Below are 27593 nucleotides of genomic sequence, written 5' to 3' on the forward strand. Positions count from 1 at the left end.
CCAGGAGGCTGAGGAGAGCTGAACACACGGCAAAGAACAAGAACAGGAGACAATTAGTGACAGCTAGTTAGTAATTTGGGAGCCTTGTATTTCCAAACCATGCCAAATAGTTTTTAGATACTCAAAACCTACAGTAGAATCCAGAGCTAGGAAAAAGCCAGTGAAGTAGAAGCTAAAAAGTTCAGCACAAACATGAGTGGAACAAGAGCTTCTGAGAGTATGAATATATTTTAAATCCTAAATCTCAATGCCTGGGATAGAAGCAGTGGCAGCTTCTCATAGCAGTGGAGAGTGCCCTCATTCACTGGATTTGCTGTTCAGCTCTTTCTTGAGGTGGTGTTACTGTCCTCTACAGAACAGAAAAGACTTGCTCTTGCTTTTAAGGTGTGAGGAAGCTTGTGCTGTTTACAAAGGTCACTGCAGCAAGCTTCAATTTTTAGCACGTCTCCTCCATGGTGTCATTTCAAATAGGAATTTTTTGCTGAACATGTAAACTTACTTCAGAGAGAATTCACTGGGGAGCCTCTAAAATACTTTTTATTTCCTTTTGTTATTTTTTTGTGTCTCTTTAAAAATACAAAGTATGGCACTTGCAAACATAGCTGCCATAATTTGAAATTTCTATACAGTTATAGGCAAAATACTTAAAACTGTACAGGTCTGGAGCAACAAGCATGACACTAATACATAAAACAAAACTCTGTCATCTGAACCTATTAAAAACAGTATATTTATATTTTGTTGCCCATAAATTACTTCTGCAAAGGCTGTACCAAATATGGATAGACAAAACACACTTAAGAAGCTGCAGTATGTTTTTTCCTCTTGCTACGAAAATGCTTTGTGCCCTACATCATACATTCTTCATAACTTTACCAAATCTCCATATTCATGTTGATACAGCAATATGAGCACAGCTTGTACATGACAATGACCAAACATAGCTAAAATTTTTTATTCTGATTCTTGTACCAGAAGAAAGTATCAGGTGCATTTCCTGATGATATATGTTAATTGCCCCATACAACAGGCCATCCTTTAGCAGCCACATCAAGATTAAGCTACAATCAATTCCATCTGTAGAAGTTTTTTTCAAATTGTGAGCTTTTACTATATTAAGCAGTGAAAGAAAACAGCTACCCAAGGACCACTTTTACTCAGAAGGGGAAAAGAGAATAATGTGATAAGAGAAAAACTCTTATCAGCTCTTAATGTGATAAGGAAAACTCTTAAAAAAGCAAAGAAAAGGTCTCTCTGAAACAGTGTAAATAATTTTGTTCCACACCTAATTTTGCTTCCAGTGTTGTGAAGAGGATTTGTATCAAAGCTTTAGTGCACTTCAGTTTCACCTCTGTACTGTAAAAGCCTTGCTGGAGCAAGTTTTGAGATTCTTCTCTAGCTAAGAGAAGCCGCATATCTGGATTTTGCCAAGCAGCTGCAGTGGCCCTTACAGAAGTGCCTGTATGTGTCTGCTCCAAAAGAACAGCTGTACCTTTCAGTTCAGCTCCCTCAGTGTCTGCTGGGGATGCCATGCATCATGAAGGGTCTTGGGACCCATAAGGGTGCCACAGCAAAGAGAGAGAACACCAACTTCATCTATGAAGTGTTACTTCCCTTCTTTTACACTTTCAAATCTGGTGGGGGAAAAAAAAAAAAAAAGATGCAATCCTATGCAAAGGTTCAGGGCAACCAGCATCAGCCCTCAAGCTCATAACCATGACACTGGATGAGTTGTTAAATCAGCAGGTACTGTTTTGCTCTACATACTCCTTGAAAAGCACATACTGCCATGGGCTGGCTGAAGATGAAAAGCAGTAACCTACCTTGAGCATGGCAGAGTATAGCAAACAACTATCATAGCTGAGCTTGTGAGTTTGTTGTTTGAATAAGCTGTCCTCAAGAAATATAAAAAGAAAGGCTTAAGAAAAAGACGCAGTGTTTACTAAATTAAGTGCAGAGGGTCATTACAAATTATTAAAAGACAAATTCATCTTATGGCTTAAATAAGTTCCACACATTCTAAAGGGAATAAGAATTTCTTTATTAAGAATTACTCTCTAACTTCCTTCACTTATTATTATGTATTTAGCTAATACTGTCATGCATGCGTTTTTTTGCAATAACCTGAAAAAACATGTATGAAATTAGTCTTCCAGTTAAAAAAAGGTTGCATCTAAAAATCTCAAAAATTAATTGGTTCATGTTTCATATGGTAATGATTAAGTTTGTTGGCCTGTCTGATGCAGTTTCTGGTTCATATATTTTTAGAAGTTCTAACTTCTTACAGTATTGGTACATTCTTGAGATAAGATCTAATTCTGTATTGCACTGCAACTATGCTGTTGTACTTGGCATAAGCATCCTGACTAACAAAATATTTTTTTGCTGTTTCCTCCAAATATATACACAGTGATATAAAAATCACCAGAAGAAAGAATTTTCTTCAGCAATGAAGATGTACAACAAAGCTTCTCTCAGTCACGGTGCTACCACATGTTTCCCCTTTACCTTTGCCCAGCTGAACTGGCATGCTTTCAGACTTCATCATCCTCTGCTGCTGTGACTGGTGGTGGTGCTGCTGGTGCTGGTGGTGGTGCTGCTGGTGCTGAGGGGCTTCCACTGTGCTCCTGCTTGGCATTGAAGAGGGAGGGAAGCTGCTCCCGCTGGCAGGAGTGCCCACTGCCCCACCCGAAGCCATGGCTGGAGCAATGAGCTTTCGGCCAAAATTCAGTAAGCTGTTAGAGACTTTGTTTATGTTCAGAGGAGTGGCTTTAGCACTGGCACTGAGAAAAAAAGAGGAGAAATCATTGCATCATTGCCAATGGTTTGGACAGGCACAACCATACAAGCATCGTTCTTCAAAACTCAGAGATAAAAATCCAAGATTTGAACATCATAAAGAAGGTGTTTTACTACAGTTGCACTGGAATACACACAGAGACCACAGGGACTGGGTGTGGTATGAATTTTTCCCAACCAGAAGTGGACAATTTTTTTTCATCCTTCTCCCTGAAAAATGCAGACTAACCCCAAACAAAGTGAGTTTGTAGCAATTTTCTTAATTTGCCTTCCTAAATTAAAAAAAAAAGGAAAAAAAGAGTGACAAAAAGCAATCCAGACTCCACAGAATCTAAAACTTTATAAAATGGAACTTCTGCATTTATTTGAGGACTGCTTTAATATTTATTTCTGTTAGATTAAATTCTCTCCAATGTTTAAAATTACTCAACCCCAAACATTTTTTTCAGCAAGCAAAGCTAACACTAGACTGTCCTTTCAGGCTGGCAGACCTAGATGTCTCTTGCTCTGAGTTCACCTTCTGCACAGCCCAATCATTTCAAGCCAAGCACTTTTTAACAGGAATCCTGATTTCTAAAGTGATTTTGCTGAAGAACTGCTTCAGGGTATAACACATATACTGAATCACAATCCTTATAATTGTTACTTTTTATTTTTAACTACAGTGGCTATTCAATTCACTTCAGTTATATGCAACATTAAGAATGAGGAAATTGTCAAACCATTTAATGTGTCTAAAATAAAGAGGCAAAGAACCTTTTAATTCCCAGTGGAAGTGTTCATATAACCCACAGATTAGCAAAGCCATTCCTATTTGTTCATGCAGTAATTCCCTGCCTTATATAATTAATGCTTGAAATACCCTTCACAGAAATATATCACAACCACAAAGACCTTTTCACTCCTGAGGTTTTATTTTACTGATCTGTACTTCCATGATATAAATAGCTGTCCTTTAAAAACATGAAGAAATGTAATTAAAACCAACACAATCGTTGTACTGGGGAAAAATACTTTAAAATGTTTTGGGGAAGCTGAACTAAAAATAAACGACAAATGAATTAATACGGGTAATTTGTAACTTCTGTGGACACCTGGAAGAGTAATTTTGATTTTGCTCTTCCTCTGATTTCTCTATTTGTCTCCAGAGATGGGTTTTTTTTTAGAATACAGAATACAAACATGCACACACATATAGAGCACATTCAGAAAATAACAACAGCTGAGTTGTTTAGAATCAGAATAGATACTCAGAATAGATAAAGAGCTGTCAGAAGGAAGTATGAGAGCCTGCACACTCACAAGATACACCCCAAGCTGTATGGGGTGCTTCTGCCATATACTGGTGATGAAGAAAGATGAATCTAGAATTTTTTAGGAGGAACAGCAGTACAGAGACTGGGACCAAGTGTTGCTTCCCAATTTATGGAAGCTGGGAAAGAATGATTGCTTAATAATAATTACAGGATGTTTCTGTGTCTCCCGATTTTATTGATTGCCACTGGTGTTACAAAAAGTCCTTCCACAGTCATCTGAGAGTGAATGACAAAGTCACTATGAGGAAAGCATCTGCAGAACTATTGCAGGAGATCCAGATCGTTTCAAAAGCAAACTGAGTAGCTGTGAGACTGAAGTGTTAATGGTGAGTGACTCAAACAATCACTGATGTGCAAAAGCTTCAGGTGCTTTGCTGAGGCCAGGTTTGCACCCCCCAACTGAAGGGAAGGAGGAGGAGTTTTTGGATGTTTGGTGGATCTTGGCTGAGAAGCAGAAGTCTGCTGATCCTGACCTTAAAAGAAATCGAGACAGCCATGCACTTGCTCCATGCAGTGCCTGCACCGAGTGATTCAAGGATTGCTGGTGTATTACATTGCTGGATCTTTGCTGCAGCACAAAATGGAATTTTTGAAGTTATACCTGATTTGGTTCCACTAACAGCTGCAACACCCACCACTGCAAACTCAATAGCTACAATATAAGCACCCGTGTGATTGAGCATTGACGGGGTGGTTTCAAAGTCCCCTTCTAATTTTTCTGCCTGGGTGGTGAAGGAGCCAACAGAGAGTCATGGCTTCCAGTTTACTTCAGGCAATTGGATGCCAATACTGTGCCTTTATGCGTTGCTTAGCTGGCACAGGCTTGGAAGGGAGGGCAATACACCTTTAACAGCCTCCTGCAAGGGGTATGAACATTCCCCACCATTGCTCAGGCTGCGCAATGAACAGTCTCACTCTCTCTGGAAATTAGATTAATTGAAGGAGATCCCCCTGAAAAGGTGGGGAAAGCAACAACAGCAGTGTGAAAAGCACTCCATGAGACTGAAGTTGAGATTCCACCTGAGAAATATCTTAAGTCCAAGCTGTTAAACAACTTTAGCCACTCCTTAGTAGCTAAGGGATAACCTGTCCAGACCTTGAGACTTGTATTGTCTTCTTTTGCCAGGAAGGATGCCAGCACACTCCCACTGAAGATCAAAGGACATGAGTCACCCCACTAAGGAGTCCAACACTTTGGTCCCCTCAGACCCCCCCCCCAGAACCTGGATTTACCAGATTAACCAGTTCTGAGTGAGGACTGGCCACTGGATGGAGTGGATTTATATGTGAAGGCTCACAGAAACAGCCAGGGAGATTTGATAATCACTTTTCCCTTGGGCCCTTTTAAATATTTGATTATTTTTGTGATGGATACAGGAGCACAAATGTCAGCATTTCAAACTGAAGTTGCTGCTCTAGCAAATTATGCCAGACAAGAAAAGAAGTTGGGTACATGAATCAACACTCAATGGACTGCTTCTTTTTAATAATCTGCCTGTAGTAGGCTTAGTTTTCTCTTTTCTTTTATAGGAATCTGCTAATAGATGAAGTCAAGCTGAATGGGAGCTCAGTTATCAACAGTTGCAATAAATCTCATTATACTGCCAGTTTTAGGGGTCATGCTAGTAATATGGCTGAGATTCAGAACCCAAACTTTAGTACATTTTTTCTGTTTACTGAAAACAATCACTAAAGTTGGAGTTTGGGGTGGTACATATCACTTACTCACCTGAAACATTCACTTAGAAGGAAGATAATGGCTTGCACATTGAGTCCTAAATTTACATTGTCTCTAAATCTAGAACCTTTACAATCACTAAAAAAGCCCCTTGACTTTGCACAAAAAATTATATTTACTGAAAGTAAGTGATTTACACTAACAGGCCATCTGAGCAACAAAGCCACTGGACACTTTGAGCTTCATGTATCATTGGAATTGTGATAATACACAGATGCAGGAAACAAAGCTTATACAGAGGTTTGTGTATTTGTGTCCAGCAGCTTGTTTCTCTCTTGTTTCTTTATTTTTCAGCTATATTTTGCTTAATAAAAAGGTGTCAGTTTTTCTTCTACACTGTTTGATTTGCTGGTTTGACATATATATACACTAGGACAAATTAGTTTATTTGATTTTTCAGATGTTTGGAAAGATACTTTTTGAAAAAAACTTCATTTTACAGGAACAACAAACATAAACAATTGCCAAGTCTTTATGTCTGAAACATTATTTTTAGAAATGCTTCCAACAGTAAAATGCAAGAATATTTTAGAACTACATGACAACTAGAAAGGATAGTTATCACAGCTCCTAATAACCTGTGGTGTGATTCGGCTGTGCTATGAACTGCCACTGCTAATGATCAGCTCAGAACATATATAAATTAATGAAAAATAAAAAATGATGCTATCTATCTAAGTATCTTTTTAAGAGGTGGTTTTAAAAATGCATTGCGAAGTAAAATATGTGCAATTTCTCTGAATTACAGCTTCAGAAAATGAACAATAGTGAGGTGTTACATCTCTGGAGGACTTACATTAAAAGTGAGCTGAAGTTCAGTAAAATAAGAACAATGTGTCTATTTCTTACCATTTAAATGTCTGATATATTAATGCAAAGGATGATTACAGCCATCAAACGTGGATCAATCTACATTTTAGCCATCTAAATGTACCAGACATGCACAACAATTACAAGAAAAATACTGATTGATTTACATTGTAGAGTTATCAGCAGATGCATTTAAAAGTAAGGCATCAGTTTAAAAATATGAGTATCAAAGAGACATGAATTCCATCCACGAAGCAAACAATTTTGTTTTATCACAATAAGCATCATTGACCTTGACTGTGAATGGTGTATTTTTAAACTAGCAGTAGGAAGATGATTCAATCTCTGCAGTTTTCTGCTAAGATGGAAATGCTTTGTTTTAAGCAGGCCTTATTCAAAGGCATTCCTCTTTTCAGTAAGTAATCATTACAAGAGATGAGAGACAAATAGATGAATATGACTGATTAAAACGTTTTATATGTGATAAAATAAGCAATATATATTGGAGATTGTCAAGGTATTTTAAACATATCACTGAGCCTGTGGAATTAAAGATGAAATAGACCTGGTAGTTGATTTAATCCATCTCTGCTCACTGCAGAAACATTTCCTAATGTTACATCTTCCAGTTCTCTCCCTAGTCCAATCTTAAACAGCTTTACCACATTTGACCTACTCTAAGCATTCCCGTCTTGAGATGAATTTATCCCAGATTTTCTTCTATCTGAATGATTCTAAACAACTTCCTATCTCATTTGGTGTGTAGTCTGAGTATATGTGTGCAATTAATTTATATTCCTACATAGATTGAGTCACTTTTTTCTTCTTGCAATTTAGGTTTCCGGCAGGTGTCATTCTTGTTTGGGCTTTATGATTTACTTGTTTTTTCAAAATCCTTGAAATCTTTCTTTTTGAAACTTCAAACAACTTATTTTTCCAGTTTAGGCAACACTGCAGATAGTTTTTCAAAAGAATAAGTAAAAACATTAAGAAAATGCAATAAAATGCAGTAATTTTTGACAGTTGTCCTCAGCTTTAAAGCCTGATTTATAAAGAAAAAGATGGTTTTGCAGTCACTCTACTTAACTTTAATTTCTCCTTCTTTGTCCCTTTCTAAAACCTTCTCGGATGACTCCATTTTAATTTTAGTTGGCTTTTAATGTAGCTGATTTCAACAGAATGTGACAGACACAAAAGTCTAAAAGCCAGCAAGTTCCCATGAATCAGCAGGCAGAGGATACTGCTGGGGCCACATGTAACCCAAGAAAGTGCCTGTGACAACTGAAGCATTATGCCTTGTGCTGGACTCACCTGCAGCCACCAGCCATTGGCACCCACCTTGTGGCCACCCAAGTAACATAGCCTTAATGAGGAATTTTGGCATTATTGATACAATCACTTCTAAAAGATGGGAGGTAAAGTTTGTAAAAATTACTTCAAACTAGATTTACATTCATTTAACTTAGCTTCTGGTACATGGATACTTCCAATTGCAATTAGGTGCATTATCAGAGTTAGTTCAGCTACAGAACTCACACTGGCAATGTTTTACTCTGTTCTTACATGTCACTGTGTAAAAGTGTCCTCAGCCTCCCTTAAAATTATGCCAGCGAGTGACTGCAACACTACAAGTAAAAACTAAAATTTTTAAATGTAATAATAGTCAAGGGACAGATTTGAAATAAACGCTTCTACAATAACGCTTATGTAATTCCTGTTTAGGATAAATGTGACTTCTGAAACATTTTGTTTATGTAAGGTCTTAGTTTGGTGAACATATATTTAGAAATAGCTTACCGGGTTTTGTTCATCAAGTCTGCTCCACGTGCTTTGTAATAATCTAAATTTTGTTGGAACTGGTGAGTCACTGGTCTTGGATTTCGCTAAAAAATAAAAGAGTACTTCATTGTAATTTTCTGGGAGATTTTAAGCAGAGACATGAAATACATTCATTAAAGAGGATTAGAAACTTACAGAAAAATTTCTTTTCCTGAGGTCTTGGTTTTTCAAGGCAGTAATGTCATTTACATTAAAGTGAAGACTTAAAATACTTAACATAATACCAAATTCTACCTGTAAGTCCATTCCATGCTCACAGAAATCAGTATTCTTCCACATGGTGATGAGGCTGTTTGCTGTAGTGGTAGCATTCCTAATTAAATCAATAATTCTTGGACAAGAACAGATACTGATATGATTTCTTTCTGCAGGTCAGGTATGAAATTTGACTACCTCCAAGCTAAAGTGCTATGCTTTTAAAGAAAATGGCAATAGTACGGAGAAACTATAGCAATTATTTTTAACTGAATACATCACTAGCTGTATCCCTGTTAGGCAAAGAATTAATTTTAGTGAGACAACCTGAACCAATCCCACTAGATGGCACACAGAGCCCATTTTTCCTCTCTAAATTTCACCGTACTGAAAACTGAGGCCATGAATAAAGAACTGTTGTCCTATAATGAAGTGTATATAATTAATATTGAAACCAGAATCCACTTGTTATTCTCCACTTCTGATATAATGAAACTCTTTCATGGAATATGCTGCCTTCAGTAGTCCTGAAATCATCCTTTTGGGATCTAAGAATCCACTGAACATTAAGCATAGACTGCAGTATATGCATAAAGTATCTTGATCGAATACATGCATCCTCCTAAAGGACACTATTTGGAGGGACAACTAAATATTTTTAAGTAAAAAAATTTGCATGCAGATGGAAATGAAATAACAGAGCGGTACAGAGAGGCTCTTTAAAAAAAATTATATAATGAGAAGTGGCTTAAATAATTTCTAGTGCAAGAGAAAATGGTAAAGTGGTAAAAAATTTCTGCATAGTGACCTGATATATTGCATAAAAGAGATGTAAATACTTTCTAAGTGCTTGCTACAAAGGTTTAATAATTTTTTGGCTGTTGCCTTATATTCTGTAAGTCCTGCTAGTAGTAAATACAGTTTTAGTGAACCTTGTATTGACCTTTCCAAAACCGTTGCTCACAGGTGAGAGGACATTATATTTTTGAAAGTCAGTCTTCAGGTGTTTCAGTTTCACATGGTATATTTGCTCTTCAGATTTCATTACAGACTGGAGTATCTGCAGTCTTATCCTCTCATTTTCCACGTACCTACAGATAGCCCACCTTCCTTCAAAATCTTGTTTCTGGAGGAGGATACAGCACTTGAATTTCAAAGACAAAAACATTGCATGAGCATAAAAGGAGGGAAGAAAATTTTATAGAATTGGTAGATACCAAAGGCCAGGGTGATTTCTGGAAGCATATTTAAGGGTGGGAATTTCCAGATTGTTTCCTGCAGTTAGATTTAATCTTGTATGAAATGTCTCATTTCTTTGGAAACACAATAAACATTTTAAACATATATGTTTGTAATGTTCATTAAAAATGAAGTGACTAAAAGCTATTAGATAAACATAAAAAAAATTCTCATCTATCCTACCACCCACACTGTAATGGCTGTTCTACATTTTACATCTCCTGTTATAAAAACAATGTTTGAATAACTCAAACGATTCATAGAGCTTGAAAGTCAGTCCTCATCAACTGACAGCAATAACAATGAATCAGCTTTAGTTACTATTGCTCCAGTTTGGTAATTCAATACATTTCTATGATAATCAAATCCAAACTGACATGATGAGGATAACTGATGGTTCTGAGACTTCTGTCTGAGTAATCAAACAGTGTAACTTTTCTCCTATGAATTAAGTAACTTCTTTCTTTAGATGTTTTGAAGGGTAAGGTTGAAGAGTAAGAGATGGTTAAAATAATGGGCACTTCTAAGCCATAAGACAGCTTTTTGTAAAGTACAAATTACCAGGTGCTAGCCAGATTTGCAATTTGCTTCCAATAACTCAGTATACATTGACAGTTATCAAAAACATTGAAATTTCTTTTTCACCACCCAATAAATAATAGAAAAGATTATTACACATTGCTTCTGAATTAAATAAAAACACAAAACCAAAACAAGAGGAAAAGATCATGTGGAACAGTATCTTGAAACATATTTATGCAGAAATGACAAGCAATTGAAGGCACGAAAAGCTGATCTACTATCTAAGCACTTAAAGCCATTAATAGGAATAACATCTAACTCGAACATATGAATGAGGCTCAAGCATTACTTTCACAGGAGCCTATTTAAATTCCTGTGAGGTTTAAAGGTATCAAAGGAAGAAGCAGTTTAAAGTACTATTACATGCAGTGAAAAAAAATTCTTTGAAAAAACATTAGAAATGCAATATAGTAAATGCCAAGGGTTACTACTGCGACTTCTTTTGTAGCATCATTGAGATATCCTCTCAAAACTTTTCAGTATTTAAAAAAACCTAACCTGATATATATGTTAGCAGACAAGTATCTGTGAAGTATCACCACAGAAAATTTAAATACTTTTGAAAACTGAAAATCAAACAGTAAAAAATACATTATTTTGAAGATTATGATCTTTATGTCACTGTGGTTGTCCTTTAAGTTTTGCATTCTTTTCAACCATTTCAGTAAATTAAATGTAAAATGCAGAACAGAAAACCTACACCATTACAATGCTTGTTCCTTAAGAATTTTAAAGTAATTCCCCTCTCTAAGCATTCAATTTGAGCTGTCCTCTAAATTGCAACCTGTGTATCAGAACTAAGGACTAAATTTATTTACAAAAAGCATACCTCTGTTGCTTAAAATATTCACAGCAACCAGTTTTTCCTACACAGTGCCATTTAGAAAGATCCAATTTGTATTTTTCATTACTTAAATAACCAAAGTTATTTCTTTTCTTTTTCAATTTATGTACATTATGTTGTTACTAACTTGGATAAAATAATTTTTTTTTCTTAAAAGGATAATGTCAAAATGACAGTGAAATCAGTCCTCCAAACTTATAGTTTGTTGAATCCCTCCAAGGAATTGTGTAATGGCTGAGGGAATTATACAGATTAACACATATATGGTTTTCCCCTAATAAGGAAAGAGAAAGAGAGAGCAGAAATGAGAGAAAAGCTGTCTATGACAATACTAGAACCCTTCCCTTTCCCACAACCATTTTCTAGGAGTAGTCTGCTGGATTTACAGTTCTTCTAATCTTAATATCTATTTAGAGTGAACATAGTTTCAACTGGTATAAAATGCCCAGTTTATGCTTTTAAAAGGACAATGTATGAAATTCACACATAGAAGCACATAGAAATGGATGTGATTTTGGACTTTGTTTCTTCAAAACGTAATAGTCAAAGTCCAAAGGGAAAAAAAGCCTGAAAATGTTTCAGATACCTCTGAGGCACTCCTGCTTCTGAGCCTTTCCTTGCCTAAAAGATCCCCTTGTCCCCAGCTCATTTGCCTGCTGAAGTGCCCTCCCTGTCCTCCTGTGTAGTCCCAGCCACCCCCAGACTAACCCACTCCAATTCCCACAGCTGCCAGGAGGTTCTTGGGGACTTTCTATTTGCCTTTATCCTCTTCCAGGGCCATGGGGCTGAGCTAACTTATACCCACAGCTGCACTTTTTCTAGCCCAGGGTCTGATGCTGTGGTCAGAATCACACTGAATGCAGCTGATCCCCTAAACCTGCACAAACTGCTGAAAAGCAGCTCCTACCAGCTAAGCATCCTGCTCCATATGCTCAAATTCCCAAGTAAACCCCTTTTCCTCCCTGGCCTCTGGAGACTCATCACATCACATTACCCACGGAATAGACAGGATATAGCAAAGCATATTCGTGTGTGACAGAAGTCACAGGCTGTTCTACAATGCACCTGGTATCTCACCCCTGAATACACAGCATGTTTAAAAGTTTACATGCAGGTGCAAGTGGAGGAAATCTCAATAACACTTTTCTTTGTTAAGGTATTTTGTTTTCTCCCTTTTTAGTTTTATTAACGAGGGGAAAAAAAGACAATTTTGCACAAAATCTGAAGGTTCAGAATAAGAGACAAGAATGAAAAAAGATTTTCAATATATCTAACAAAAAAGAGACGTATTTTAACAAACATGCTATTGCCTCAATGCCAAAGGAAAAACACTTGTCATCAGAGAAATGAATTGCTCAGCTGTTTATAAGCAAAAAGCTCTGGGGGAATTTCTCAAGGCCCAAACCACAAAGCATTGCAGGGTTACACAAACATATGTTGCAGGTGTTTTAGGGTAGGCAGGTGGGAAAACCTCAGCTACTAAAAAAATACTCCACTTAATAGATTGTATCTGAAACTAGAGAACCTCAATGCAACAGAGAAAAATCGAACAAAATAGCAGCAGTGAATTCTACATCCAGGCACAATAGGCTGACCAAAATAATCATCTCACTAGTGTCAAATGGAATGTTTTAAAACTAATTTTTGCCAATATATTATCCAAATGCTGCCAAATATTTATTGTTTTTTCCCCTAAACTACTAATATTTTAAGCCTAAATCAAAACCCAGACTGAACCAAACATATGTAAAAAGAAGAGGAGGATCATGATGGAATGTTGTCCTACTTATTAAAAAAATTATTTTTAGGGAGCTAATTTTCTCCTTTTTCCCCTTGTCAGCTGACATGGCAATACTGGATTTCTTCATAATTCTTGTACTGCCTAAGAAATTTTTGTATTAAAATTCTATTTTTTTCCCTTTCATTTGTTTCTAATGAAAGTCGGAGGATTATGTGACCCGAAATTCAAGCAGGGCTGAGAGGTAAGGAAAGGCTGACCTTTTCCTGCTAGATCATCTATGGTACTTTTTTCATTAAAGATGACATAAACATGGCAAAAATTTTGACTGGGAACAGAGCTGAAATATAGCAGCTGAGATGTGGATAAAGGATACAGTTTGTTTAGTTCAGCAGCAGGTTTTCCATTAGGCACTAATAATTAATGTGATGTATTTACTAATTATTAGCTAATAACTTGAGAGAGAATTTCACCTTTCCTCTTTTTATTTTGTTCAGGCAGCTATCTCCACCCCACATGAACACACTTATACAGTATAAGCAAAGGCTTAACATTACAGAAGCATATCGCAGTATTTTGTATACTAAACAACCAAACCACCCCAAACTCCAAAGCACCCAAAGTGAAAAAGAAAAAAACTATTCCCCAAACAAATAAACCTTTCTTTTCACCTGCTAATTCTCCTCTTCCCTTATTATACCTTCTGCAGCAAACATCCTGCTGGAGCACAAAAGGTATTTTATTCACCTATGAACCACTGAGTTATTAGAATGAAAAAACCCAGCGAGACATTATATAATGTAAGGTACTATTGCCAATTCAAAAGTGGTTCAAGGCCAAGAGCAAAATACCATCTAAAACATAGATTGATAGTCTGTCAACCCTGTGTATGAAAGCAGCACAAATAAGAAGGATACACTGCACAGAACTAATAAAGAACTTCCTTTAATCGCAGGAGTCAGGAGATCCATGCACTAATATTGGTGTTGGCAAAGGAATGCCATAATCCTCAAACTGGGAATAATGCTTCCTGTTTACATTTTTCAGAAGATGCTAAGGGTCTCAATCACAGACCTTGTTATTTACAATGCAATAACAGCATGAAGAATTATCGTATTTAATTGTTTCTCAAGAAAATGAAGGAATTTTTTTTTCTTCCCCCCAAGCAACAAAATTTCCCAGAAAAAACAGAAAAGGAAAGAAAATTCAGTTAATTGGGTCAAGAATGGAAGACCCCTGAACTCTGATTAGGCTGAAATAAATTATCTCCAGTTTTGTTATGTGACAATCCTCCATTCCCCTGGCAACTAGAAATTTGAGACACCAGGAAGATATTTTAAATACTGTGCGTTATGGTCTGTTTTTAACTTCATACACACATGCTTTCTCTCACATGGGCATTCTATGACAAGAGATGAAGAACTGAAAAAAAATAACAAGTGAGATTTAAAAATGCTTCAGTGACTTGACTGAAAGAAATTTCTAGTTGTGTATTTTGGCTTCTTGTCCTAACTGCTTGGGAAGCCTTTTTTTTATTTTCATTTATAGTATTACAGCGTATTGCATTTTAACAGGTAGATCAATTCCTACCAAATCAGCTTTTATTGATATTCTAGACAAAAAGACTCTGACCTGCCAATGTTCAAGTTCATAACCTGTGTAAAATCCCCATCTTGCATCAACAGAATCGCTTAAGTACCTTTTAAATCTGCCTCTTAATTTAGTTGCCTATTTTTCAGCTGAACCCTTGGTTTTAAGAAGTAAATTAACTAAACAGTAAGGTATAAATCTGACAGTGTTCAGCTCTACCCCGTGACAGATTTATGCTCTGGCATCTTGCAGCCTCGCACAGTTAGGAACAGGAGTTTTACAACATTGTGGAGGAAAGCTCCAGGCTTTTGAAGGGAACACACAGCAAGCCTTGCTTTAAACCCTGGAATGCTCCAAATTATGAGATTTAAAATATGACATCTTTATGTACAGAAAAGCTACCACATTATGGTTTTATTGGCACTCGTTTTGGACAACCTGCATAACTCACTGATGGCTTTATGAGTAATGCAGTTATCCGAAGCTTATACTTATACACCCCTTGGTAAGCACACTTACAGCATTACATCTTCTCCAGATACATGCTTGTACAAATCTCACATATCAGGGAAAAACAAGAACATTTTAAGGTGCTATGTGGTTATTTTCACTACAAGGAGAAGAAACAGAATAATTCACGTTCTGCATGTAATGTGCTACATAAACCACTTGAAAAAGGTCCCCAGGGGAATGAAAAAAGCTTCTTCACAGAGCCCCATGCACACACCATACTGAAAGGAATAGGACATCCAAGTCTTGTGAAACACAGAGGGAAGCTAAGGGCCTGGTGCTGCGGGACAAGCAACTCCTTTCATTTAGGAGTCCAATCATGAGGAATTATCCTAGAGAGCCATTTTGATCACTACTGCTCCATAAAAAGACAAAGGACCAAAGACATAACATCTCCAAACCTAATTTTCCATAAAAAGTTACAGTAAAGGAAAAAAAAAAATACCATTCTCAGTTCTATCTTGACAGTATTTTGCTCTTTCAGAGAAGCACTTCCCAATACAAATGTACTCCAATAGCCTTCATTACAATTGATACACTAATATTTACTATAAAATACATAGGTACACAAGCAGTATATCTACATTTCTATCAGAAGAGTCTGAACTCAAATTCCATCATAATAGATTGGATATGATTCAAAAGTTAATTTTCACATATTATTGAAAGGTTATGAATCAACTTTTATATAACTCACAGTTTGTGTTTTGCAAATTTTAGTAAATAAATTATGACATGGAGAAGTTTTGATTAGGTAGAATCAAACTGCTTTAAGTGTTTTAAATGCTTCCTTTTGATAAACTCCCTTGCAAACTAGAAATGTTTAATTGAATTGTCAGGTTCACATAAGAAGAACCATAATCACCTCACTCTAACACTATTAAATACATTTTATAACTGCAATTTTATAAATAACATTATTACTTTTTTAGGAGAGGGTCAGAAGCCTTAAATGACATATTAAACAGAAGTAAACCTATCAGCTGAAAGAAACAGCCCTAAGAAATTCACAAGCAATAAGTTTTATTAGTAGCTAAAGTAATTAAGAGCTTAAAATGCTTCAGCTTCTTGCTTTAGCAGCAAGTACAATCAGAATTGCTTTTACTTTGCTACTGAGGATGTCAACCTTCTCAAATAGAAGGAACAGAATTTAAAAATTCTGTCTTCTAATGAGAACTTTCTGGTCCATCTTGTCTTGGAGACTTGCTGTCAAATGTTAGCCAAAAGTAGAAAGAGTAGTTCCTAACTAACCTTTAGCCATTTCCTCTGAAAGACTCTGCACCTCCTGACCCTCGCAGAAATAAGCAGCCACAGCACCCACTCCTTCCTGCCCTTAAGGAGGCCAGTGGCTCTCCCTCCTGCTGGGCCACACAAGATGGGCAATGAGGACGAAGTCACCTTGCTGGGTTCTGCTCTTGCTACCAGCAGGGGACTGCAGCACTGTCTTGCATGGCCCCACACAGAACTGGGACAAGTCCTTTGCTTCTTCACCAAAGCCTTACCTGTGGCATAGCTTTACTATAGGAGGTGCCACTGTTCTGGAAGCTTTGCTTTATTCCATATTATTTCCCACTGTTTTCCTATTAATTTAAATGTAATGGTTGTTCAGCTTAGATGGATACAGTGTTTGTGATTCTTACCCACACAACTGGCCTGTGTGTGCAACACTAAGGAGAGAGCAACACTTGGGAACTGCGTTGCCATTGGCAATCCAAAAGATCAGCTTTCTCCTTCGAGTGATGACTACTGTCTTGCATATGGTGCTGCAGAATGAGAAGGACATCGAAAGGTTTCTCATTTGAGAAGCCATGACTAGATGACTAACCAACCACTTTGCAAGTTTTTTTCCTGAAAATACTGCTTGTGACATACAGGATATATTGAGAACGACTATTTTATGGGAGTGGGTTGATTAAATGGTTAATGTACCAGTGAAGAGATTGCAATGAACTTTGAGAGAGATAACAAAGCTCTTCTATCACAAGTATTGATCACGTAGCTTTTTGTATTCTAAAATGCATAGGTGCATGGGGAAAGAAGGTGTTGAAACAAATGTACAAAAATGAAGCGGATTTTTAATTCATGGTACACTTACTATTTTTATGTGGTACTATGGCAACATGGTTATTCCAAGTAATTTATCATTAAACTCTTAGCCGCCTGTCATACCTTATTCTATTAATGAAACACAATAACTGAATATTTAAATCAATAATTCTTAAAACAAAGCATAGACTATTTCATTGGAAAATATAAGTTTCTCATTTTAAGAACAAGAACATAAACAAAGAGTAAGTTAATATCATGGTCACCATGATAGCTTATGAAAGCTTTTCATGCTTTTTCATGCTAAGCTTTTCACCATGAAAGCTTAGCATGCAGTTACAGAAAAAAAACATTGATTTATTTGAAGTGAGGTGTTTAGATTACATTTAACTTCACTGTATTTGCAAACAGGAATGTTAGAACATCAAAATGCTTGAGTATAGTACAAGGAATTGAATGTGGTTAAAAAAGCAGAGGTCAAGTTGAGAATGGTGCCACATATTTGTCCATAAAAATCTATCTACCTTGCATTGCATATGCAAGATCTTAAACTTTCAGAAATTAAGGCAAATAGAAGTTCTCTGTGAATCACTAAAAGTAAATGCCTTTATTTTTTGTTTCTCCTAAGTCCTTTTCTTCCAGATAAACAGATCTATAGTTAGCTTTTCTGGAAAACCTAATCTCCTTTATCAATAATATCCTGTAAAGGTACCTGTAAAGGTAACTCTTCTTTAAAGTACAGGTGACCTTATTCAGTCAGACAACTCTCCTTACTTAAAGTACAGGCAGCTCATACTGCACTGGGATCACTGGGATATCCATTATCCCAGCATCCTGATAATTTATGTTTCATGCACCTAAACCCCCCCCCCCCCCAAAATGTATTATTGCTCCTGAAGTATCAGTCACATTCTTCATGATCAAAACTAAAAAGCAAAAATGTTTGTTGAGAGTCTCCCTCCCCCTTGCTGGTACCCCTGTAACGAAGTGGACCTGCACCCCAGCAGTACCTCTGCGTGGAGGTACAAATTAATGAGCTGCTAATGCCGGAGCAGTGCCAGATCCCAACTTCTGATTGGCTGAAACCTGGTCATTAAAGAGAGGTAATTAATGCCAGATTGCACACACAATGCTAACAAACAAACAAAACAACCCCAAACCTGCTTTTCTCCTGCCACAAACGGCAAGACAACAATACTGACATAACGGCAGCGTTCAAAGGACAGTTGCAGCTCTGCAGCGGCACCTCAGTTAATGAGTGTATAGAAAAGAATTTATCTGAAGAAGAAGAAAGTGAAACTCAACAGCCTTTCAGGCACATGAAACCAGCTTGGAGAAAACTAGGAGACGGTGGCAGCTACTTAAGAAGAAAATTCAGCTGAAAATAAACGTACAAAGAGTTTGGTTCAAAATTTCAGCAATGTGTTTTCCCCTTGTTACTCATTGCTTAGATAGTGAATAGTGTTAAAAGCTAGAATGCAGGTTTTTCCAACTATTCCTTATATGAGTGATCATGACCATATTTTATTGCTTAAGTTTTTTGGCAGTATCTGCAATTTCAGTCGTGACAAACTAATACAACTTCTTTGAAATGTCATGTATTCTTCTCCATGGATTTAGCTAGAATTTAATATTAATATATAGCCACTTTCAATGTCAGCAAATAGCGAAAATACAATGTTGAGAAAATATCAGCAGCAGTAGCTATAATATTATTAGTATAAGTAACAAATTATTTTCCATCAACCAAGCACATTCTTTTTTTCTTTTGTTTTTTAATTGGTAGCTGTTTCGACTGAATTAAGCTCCTAACTAGCTTGCTCAATGAATGGGACAACTCACTATGCTAAAATATCTGAAAGCAAACTTGTTTTACATAAAAATTAAGAACAAATACAGTAAGCTTTCAGACAAAGGACAGTTGTCAGGTTCTTAGTATGCGGTGCAAAACTGTAGTATTCTATGTAGTGTTTTAGTTTTCTAATAAGTCACTGTGATAAGGTTAACACTTCAACATTGAACAACATACAAATAAGAACACCCAAAGATGAAAATTACTTTGCTTATGTTGCTGTATTAGAATTTTATTTGCTAAAGGGTGAAAACAGATTTTCAAAATTCACAGTTAACTTAAAACAATAGTTTTAAACCTTTTATTCCTAGCCCTGGCTGCCTTCAGGAAGGAAAGAACATCTGGTTATTTAAGGAACACAATATGTTCACATTTTCTATGACTTTTGTTTCTAATTGGGTTTTTTAATTTTTTTTTTTTATTTGAACAACTCTAGTTAGAACTATGTTTTTTAATCACTTTATATTTTTCCAGTGCCCTATCTCCATATCTCTACTTCTTAATTTTGCTGCCTTTGCTGTGAAAATTAACAGTGCTCAATGGTTTTGATAAGGGAAAAAAACTGAAGAAAGTGAGCCACTCGTGGTGTATTAAATATGCAGACACACACCTTCAGTAAATGTTTTTGGATATACATAAAAGAACCTTCCCTTATTTTTCATTTCACATATACACAATTTTAATAGCCCATTCTTCCATAAGAAGCTCTACTTTTATATTCAGAAAGATTGCAAATGCATAGAAGTTACTTTAATATAAATAATTGAGGCAATTATCTGTTCAAAGATTAGAAATGTGAAACAAATACTCTGCTAAACAGGTTAACTTTATCACCCTATGCAAAGACAACAACACTGATTTGAGCTTTTCATTCCACGTTTTCCTAAGAAGTGGAGCTAGCCAACTGCAGAAAAGGCTGAAATTCAATTATTCTGCATTGATCCATACTCATGCCTGTAAAATTAGTATCTCTCAGGCCCTCCCTCAGAGACAGGTGCATTAACTTGTTTTCAGCTATTACAGAGATGTGTATTTCTCTTCTGTGGCACTGAAAAATATCAGGGATGTGGTATCTAAAATGTTCTCTCATCTCAACTGCCAACTGGGGTTCCCAAAGTGAAGAGGAGAGCTGCTGCAAGATTTAGGTTAATGGCAAGTACTAATTACTTTTCATATTATTGTTAATACTGGATAATGCTAAGGCTTCTGGTAAGGCTTGATTTCACAAAAGGTCAGGAAATTGTACTTGTCCATCTTTAAGAAAAAAACGCCCCCCACCTTTTAAGTACAGCTTGCTTCTGACATTTAGACATTGCTCTCTTGGTGATGACTGCAGTGAAAAGAGGCAAACAAAATGCAACAGGTTCATCAAGCCAGAGTTTAGCTCTCCTGATAGACTACATGACAAAAAGTAGGAAGGAAATACCTGTTATGTCAGAGCAAGGAAAGAGAAAAAAATATAGATGTTTTTAGATATACAAACCCAGGTTATGGCCAGAATTGGAAAAGCTGTATCAGGTTTAATATCTGATAACAACTTCACCATTTATGACAAGATTGTTCCTTAAGAACCTTTCAGTTTTATCCATCTACCTCCAACCTTTCTTAGTCCAAATACCCCACAACCTCTGCTCTGTAAGATGACTTGGTATTTTCCTAGCTGTAAAAATAATATGGAAGACAACATATATATAAGCAAACCTGCAAGAGGTGGATTCCTGTTTGCAATTGGCCACGACTTCTAAACTGAATTTCTTGTCCAGCTGAGATTTAAAGTTTCAAGCAGAGAGCAAGCCTCTCTCAGATATTTGGAACAACACTAAACATTCTTGGTATGTTCAACAAATAATGAAATAACCCACTAGACCATGCAAAAGTCTCCCAGAGAAGAGTTCCCTGATTTCACATATTAAAACCCAAGCAAAATCTTGGAAGAAATGCCACGCAGAAAAACTCAGCCCTGGATAAGGAGAGATAAAATTGCACTGAACCAAATATAATTTTCTATCAGAAAGTAGAAGCTTGTGATGGAGAAATGCACAGGAAAACATCAAACAAGGAAGAAAAATAATTAAGCACTGAATTTGTTAATCACCTCTTACAAGTTGCTCTACAGACTAAAATCTCTTTGTCATTTCTTCCAATCTCCTTTTATCTGCACAGGGAATAAGGGCAAACTGAATTATTTCTATGCAACTAGCAAAAATAAATAAATTAAAAAAAAAAACTACAAAAAAAAAAAAAAAAAAAAAAAAAAAAAAAAAAAAACAAAAAAAAAAAACCCAACCAAAGTATCATAATTTCCCCACTTTTTTCCTATATAATCTGTGCACTGACTTTAGACTCGTACAGCATCCATAATGCCTTGTTGAACCTTTCCTTTCATTTCTTTTAATGGAAAATGTTGACAGACTTGGAATTGTTTGTACTTAGGTCTTACAGAACACCAAGACTTCTATTTCAGATATATGGAAAAAAGAGACTGAACAAACATATGCTTACAGACACCTAAGTGAAACTTAAAGTCACACTTAAGAAAAGGTAAGAAACAGCTACTCAGGTAAAAACATTTAAAATACATTTATTTCTCAGACCATGAGCTATTTTTTAGTTTTAGAAGGATCCTTTAGAATGGTTTTATTTCCTTACTGTAAGAAGTCCTGATCTTTTTATGCAGCCTCAACACAAAGACCCAGTGTAAAATTAGAGGTGGCTGCAAGTCCCTTAGGCTATTCATTTTCTGGAAATCAGACCATCTCAACATTCAGAGTATTTACCAAGCAAAAAAGTACAGCTCAGAAATTAGAAACAATTGGATTTTATAATATTTAAATTGACAAAACAACTACCACTCTTTGAATCAAAGAGTTTCAAGTACTGATTCACCTGACCAAAGAGCTACACAACTACATCCAGTATTTATCTGAAAGGTGTTCAAGGCCCACCTAAGAATGTTAATCAGTATGACAACAAGGCCTTATGAGCCTGACAACTTCATTCTGTTGGAGACAAGAGCATAAGAAGTGGAATAGTGATTAAGCCTCTTTGTGGTAAGTTGGTGGTTAATTTTTGTCCCCTTCAGCTGACAGGATATCTTGTAAGCTGCCTAGCATATTTCAGAGGACAGCTGAATAATTAGTAATCACTTTATTGTTTAACATATCTCTTCAATAAATGACAGATTACATATTGAATTCAGATGAATAACTGAGCAAATTTTCTCTCCCTTTGTATCTTTCTTCTAAAATATATTTCTATCTTGTTTTGCTATGAAAGTACATAAATAAATGCTGGGCAATTGGATTTCACAGACTGCTGCCAAAATCTCAAGAAAGATTCCTGAGATCTAACGTTAGAAACTTTCTTACACACTGAAAAGATGATACACTTTTACTTCTCATCATGAAAGAAATCTTTGTGCTTGAGAGGAATTAAAAAAAACAGTTATAAGGATCCAGATTTCTGCAAAAAACTGATAGAGAAAAACAAAGAGACAACTTTTTTCTTAATCCATGAAAGTGTAAACACTGGTACTGAATGAAATTTTGCAGAAGGCAGTCAGAGTGCAGAAGTGATGAATTTTTTGCTTTCAAAGATGTTGTGCATCAAGAAGATGAGGGAAATCAGAATTTACACTGGCAACCTACTAATGGGACATGTACAAAGACAGTTCAAAACCAGCAGCACAATTCTGCTATCTGCCAGAGATCTGAGTAAGCACAGATTACTGTGTACAGCTGAATCTCAAGCACTTTATCCACTATACAGTGTCTCCTGTATATTATACCCACACATATACACATGCCATTCTAAAACAGGAAGAGGTTTTCTTTATTTTTTAAATAGATGAGTACATCAGAAACTGCATGCTAGTAATATGTGGAATGAATTTATGAATTTATACATTTTGTACATGTGAATCTTTACAGACTGTAACATCAAACTCTTGGTTTTAATCAAAAACCATCACATAACCATTATATATTGGGCAGGGGTCGTGCTTTAAGGATTAACAGTGATTAATCCCAGAAATCCCATGACAAAGGTCTTTCAGATGAAATTGCATGATGCTTTCTATACAGCTTACTAGGTTTTAAATAGTAACATTACTGTTTCCCTGAAAAGTATACTTTATCCTAAAAGATGTCTGTGCAGAAAACCAAGCAAAGTTATTCTAAAGAGCACATCTGCAGTTACTAGAGCTCCTGGATAACTTTAGCAAAGTGTCCTTTAAAGTATCCTTTAAAGAGTGAAGGAACTTGTTTCTACTCTGTTTCCAACTCTTTCCTTCAGCTCTTTTGTCAGGTGAGAAGAAACTTGAAACTACCATTTAGTTTCCAAAATGTAGGTTGTTATTAACTTCATAGCATTTAGAACATTTAATTACAGTGATTTATTTCCTGTATTAACAGAGCGAGCACCTCACCTTTGGATCTCGGAGAAAAAGTGCTCTTAGGATAAGGGAGTGAACATCTCCAACAGGTGGATAATGCATCAGAAGTCCCAAACAGGTCTGATAATTACTTGAAATCACTAGAATGAAAATGAAAATAAAAGGGGGGGGAGAGAGAGAGAGAGAGAGAAAAAATATTACTGTGTTACTTTGATATTCCAAATCAGTACTTTTTCCAGTAAATTCATTACAGCTCAGATTTGGCTGTCTTTTCCTACATGGTGTCTCAGAACTCAAGCAGTGCTCAGAGTAAAAGGAGATAGATATAATCAAGCCTTGTGACTACACTTGGTTTAGTATAAATAAGAAGAGCTCTAAAACTCTTTATGTTGTAGACATTTATGCTAGCTCCACATTCAGATTTCAATTCTGCCTCAATTCAAAGCCTGCCCAAGTCAGTGGAGCTCAGGGCAACACCATCAGCAGAGCTTGAAAAACTAGTCCTGTGCTGCAAAATCGACATGGACGTTTCAGACACTCCTCCACAGACATCTAAATTGAAATGTGATCATTTGCATTTATGGCTTTATGATAAGTTTGCCTCACTCTGATGAGTTTTTGCTGAAATATTTTTTATGTTGTTCTTAAATATATATTTACATATATACACACACACTCAGATACCTATGCATACATAAAATTATTCATTCACAAAATATTCAGGAAATACAGGAAAAAAGGGAAAAGATTAGATTTTACTTTCATAAATACTAAAAAATATAGTACACCATTAACTTGCTTAGATTTTTTCACTTATCACTTATTCAGAAAATTTTCAGCATGCTTTGCTAAACTTTATAATTTTGTTCTAATCTGTTTGATTTTATCTGAATCTATGTAAGCATACTCTGTGGCTTTTTGCTTGTTGTTGTCATCTGGGTTTTTTTCTTTCCTTCCCAAATCAATCTAATTATGAGTGCAATTATTAAAGACATCTTTTCAAGCAGGTCTATGTAAACTACTTCATTTCTTTTGCACCATCTAAATCCAGGCAATCCATCTGCCACAGCTGTCAAAGCAATGCCTGTTAATGATGCCTCCACTCTGCAACATAAAGACAGCCTCCAACAATAGCAATTGTAAATAAATTTCTAACAAACTTTACTATGCTGAGAACTTTAGCTGTAGTAAGAAATACCTTTAATTAATCGGGATATTGCAAATACAAGACTATTTTGAATCAATAAAAAGCAAAATAAAGGACAGTTTTGCAGACAGAGAAATTTAAATGGTTTACTTTTTTTTCTTTCATGTGAATAAGCCTCATATCCTCCTGCACCTTACCTCCCTCAACAAGAGGATTATGGGGAAAAGATGCAGGACTGGGCAAAATGAATAATTATAATCTGTGTAAGGAACCACTTTATCATCTTCATTTCCGTTGCTGATCCGACAGCTTGTAATTTCATACATCTGCTTTCATTTGTAAAGCACTCACTTATCCTACTCATTCTTTATCTATTCTGCCTGTTCTTTTTCCTACCCTTTGTTTTTCTTGTTCATATTCAGGTACCTGCTTTTTCTTCTCGAAGTCACAAAGCTGGCATAATGAACACAATACAATGGCCTCTGTCAGAGTTCTTTCAGAGTATAACACAGCACCACACAGAACATAGCCAATCAAACTCTCCTACGTAAATCAAATTTAAGATACTGAGATGCGGTTGTGATCACGATACCTTTTTACTAAAGCAAATAAAAACAGTGAATATTGATATTAAATGCTAAATAGTTTTATAAATGATAGACAGTAACACCAATGTGCTTCTCCTTTGAAGAAATAAGTATGTGTTCTATTCTGCAATGTAAAATGGATTAAAAATATATTTTCTTTATTTTTCCTGGAAGAGTTCTTTGCTGTCTCACAGATACAGAGAAAACTAAATATTAAAAAAACTAATTTCTTTTAATGGTGCAGACTTGACCCCTGACAAAAAAAAACCCTTATCATCCAGAAAGTTAAAAAAATTCCAGCACTTTAAAGGGAAGACCTGCTAACTTTTATATATGGGTTTTTTTTTTTTTACCCCCACATATTTAAATTGAAAGAGGGTAGATTTAGATTGGACATATGGAAGAAATTCTTTACTGTGAGGGTGGTGAATCACTGGCACAGGTTGCCCGTAAATGTTGTGGATGCCCCTGGATGTGTTCCAGGTCAGGTTGGATGGGGCTTTGAGCAATCTGGTCTAGTAGAATATGTCTCTGCCCATGCCAGGGGATTGGTCTAGATGATCCTTGAAGATCCCTTCCAAACCCAAACCATTCTATGATTCTTATCTCTTCAGGACAAAATGTGTAATATTATACAAAAGAGGGGCAGTTTTCTTAAAAATTATAGGTAAACAGCAGTAAAACAAAACTGAATATGCCTATTGGTGTTAAATGGATTTCTAAGAATCATCTATAGGGTGAAGTTTCTGGAAGGAGATGCTGTGAAATACAAATATCCAGTCTCAGCAGTAGCTGGTGTGTCCAGCTGCCTTGTAAAAAGCTTGGTGGTTCTTCAGCTGTGCTTTTCCTTCTCTCATTGGCTTAGTGACAGTCACATCTGGATCCAACTTCTAATGTGAATCACAAGTTCTCACTTCCCCAAAGAAGAATGCTACTGACATTTCTAGGGAAAGGAGGAGAGAAACTCCTCTCCACAGAGAAAACAATCTTACTTTCGTTTTATTAATATTGTAATTCAGTGCCCAGAGGAACATCAAATTGCCTTCTCCCGTCTCCTGTAGAAGAGACCGAACTTTCTCTGTTGGCCCAATAACCACCCCTGGATACAAACAGCAGTAATGTCATGGACAACCTGAAAATTCAGAGTACTGTCCTCAAAAAAGTCCAGATTTTCTGATACATTTAATTTCTTAAAAGTTTAATATTTGATGTCACTGATCCTGTATGTAGATTAGTTCATAACCCTGGAAGGGTGGGATTACTCCCCCCTGCTGCTCTACACATGGCCAGATTCTCCTCAGTAACCCCTAAACTGAGTTAAACAAAGACAAATTAACATCTTGCACTATCACAAAAATAACTAATCAGTTCCTCTAAGAAGCAGCTATGGCACCTTTATTTCTCTCAAAATATTCACAGTGCTTTTAGAGATGAAAAACTAAATTCTAACAATGGCCATACCTACTCCTCAAGTGGAAGCAAGATAAAAATACACTTATTCTAATATTGATCAGTCAAAATTAGCTCCTTGTGCAATAATGGTATTAATTTACTATGCAAAATATACACAGGTCTTCCAGGTTTGTTCATTCTTGCCTTCCTTGGAAGGAAGTAGATAAAATATATCTATTTTTCATCACATCCTTCCCTCCATTCTGATTTCATCAACAACTGCATGTATACTCACACTAGTGAAACAGAAGCAAATACTCATGCTTCTGATTTGATTGATTAAAAAAAAAAGCAAAAAACAAACAAACAAACAAAAAAATTTTTGCAAGAATTTTTCCAAAGAAACACAGGAAATAATTTATTAAAATTACAGCTACACTGGTACACAACCCTACGCTTGGCATGTGAGGATTATCGCTCCAGAGACAAAGATCTGCTTGGATACAGATGTAAAACTGAACAGAGCAGTTTACAGAATGGCTGTGTATATGATTATGTATCTGTAATCTCTAAAATATATAAGCAATAATCTGATAATCTAAATGTTCCCTTCTCCTTGCATAATATATTGTTTGAGCAACAGAGGATTTCAAAACTAAAATAAAAATGAGAAATATAGCAGAAATAATAGTTTCTCAAAATCATGTCCTTGAGAACATCATAATAGAGCACAGAAAAAGAATTCGTCAATTCTCAAACCAGCAACTTTCACCCATCCCCAAATGTGTTGTTTTAAAAGAATCCGCACAATATCTAAACTTTCAAATGCTTTGAGTACTGTATTATTATAATTGCTTATATTTGACATTTTCATAACATAATATCACAGGAGCTTTATTATTGTTCTTATCGTTTCAAAGTTTCTAAACTAAAAATTTCCCGATGGTTTATTTAAAGATGATTATCACCATTGGAT

At 36.0% G+C, this 27593-nt stretch overlaps 1 protein-coding gene across 6 annotated transcripts in view; it reads right to left on the reverse strand.

Moving 5' to 3' along the window:
- Positions 1–27593, reverse strand: part of TBC1D5 (TBC1 domain family member 5) — a 318166-nt gene that overhangs the window by 50244 nt on the left and 240329 nt on the right. For all 6 annotated transcript variants that reach the window (XM_053967563.1, XM_053967571.1, XM_053967579.1 and 3 more), the window contains 3 exons: positions 23525–23631; positions 8461–8546; positions 2509–2783 (listed from right to left, as the gene is read on the reverse strand). In XM_053967563.1, coding sequence (XP_053823538.1) covers positions 2509–2783; positions 8461–8546; positions 23525–23631 — 468 coding nt within the window. The remainder of the gene's footprint in view (positions 1–2508; positions 2784–8460; positions 8547–23524; positions 23632–27593) is intronic.

This window comes from Vidua chalybeata, chromosome 1 (assembly GCF_026979565.1).
Source record: "Vidua chalybeata isolate OUT-0048 chromosome 1, bVidCha1 merged haplotype, whole genome shotgun sequence".
In the NCBI taxonomy this organism is placed as follows: domain Eukaryota; kingdom Metazoa; phylum Chordata; class Aves; order Passeriformes; family Viduidae; genus Vidua; species Vidua chalybeata.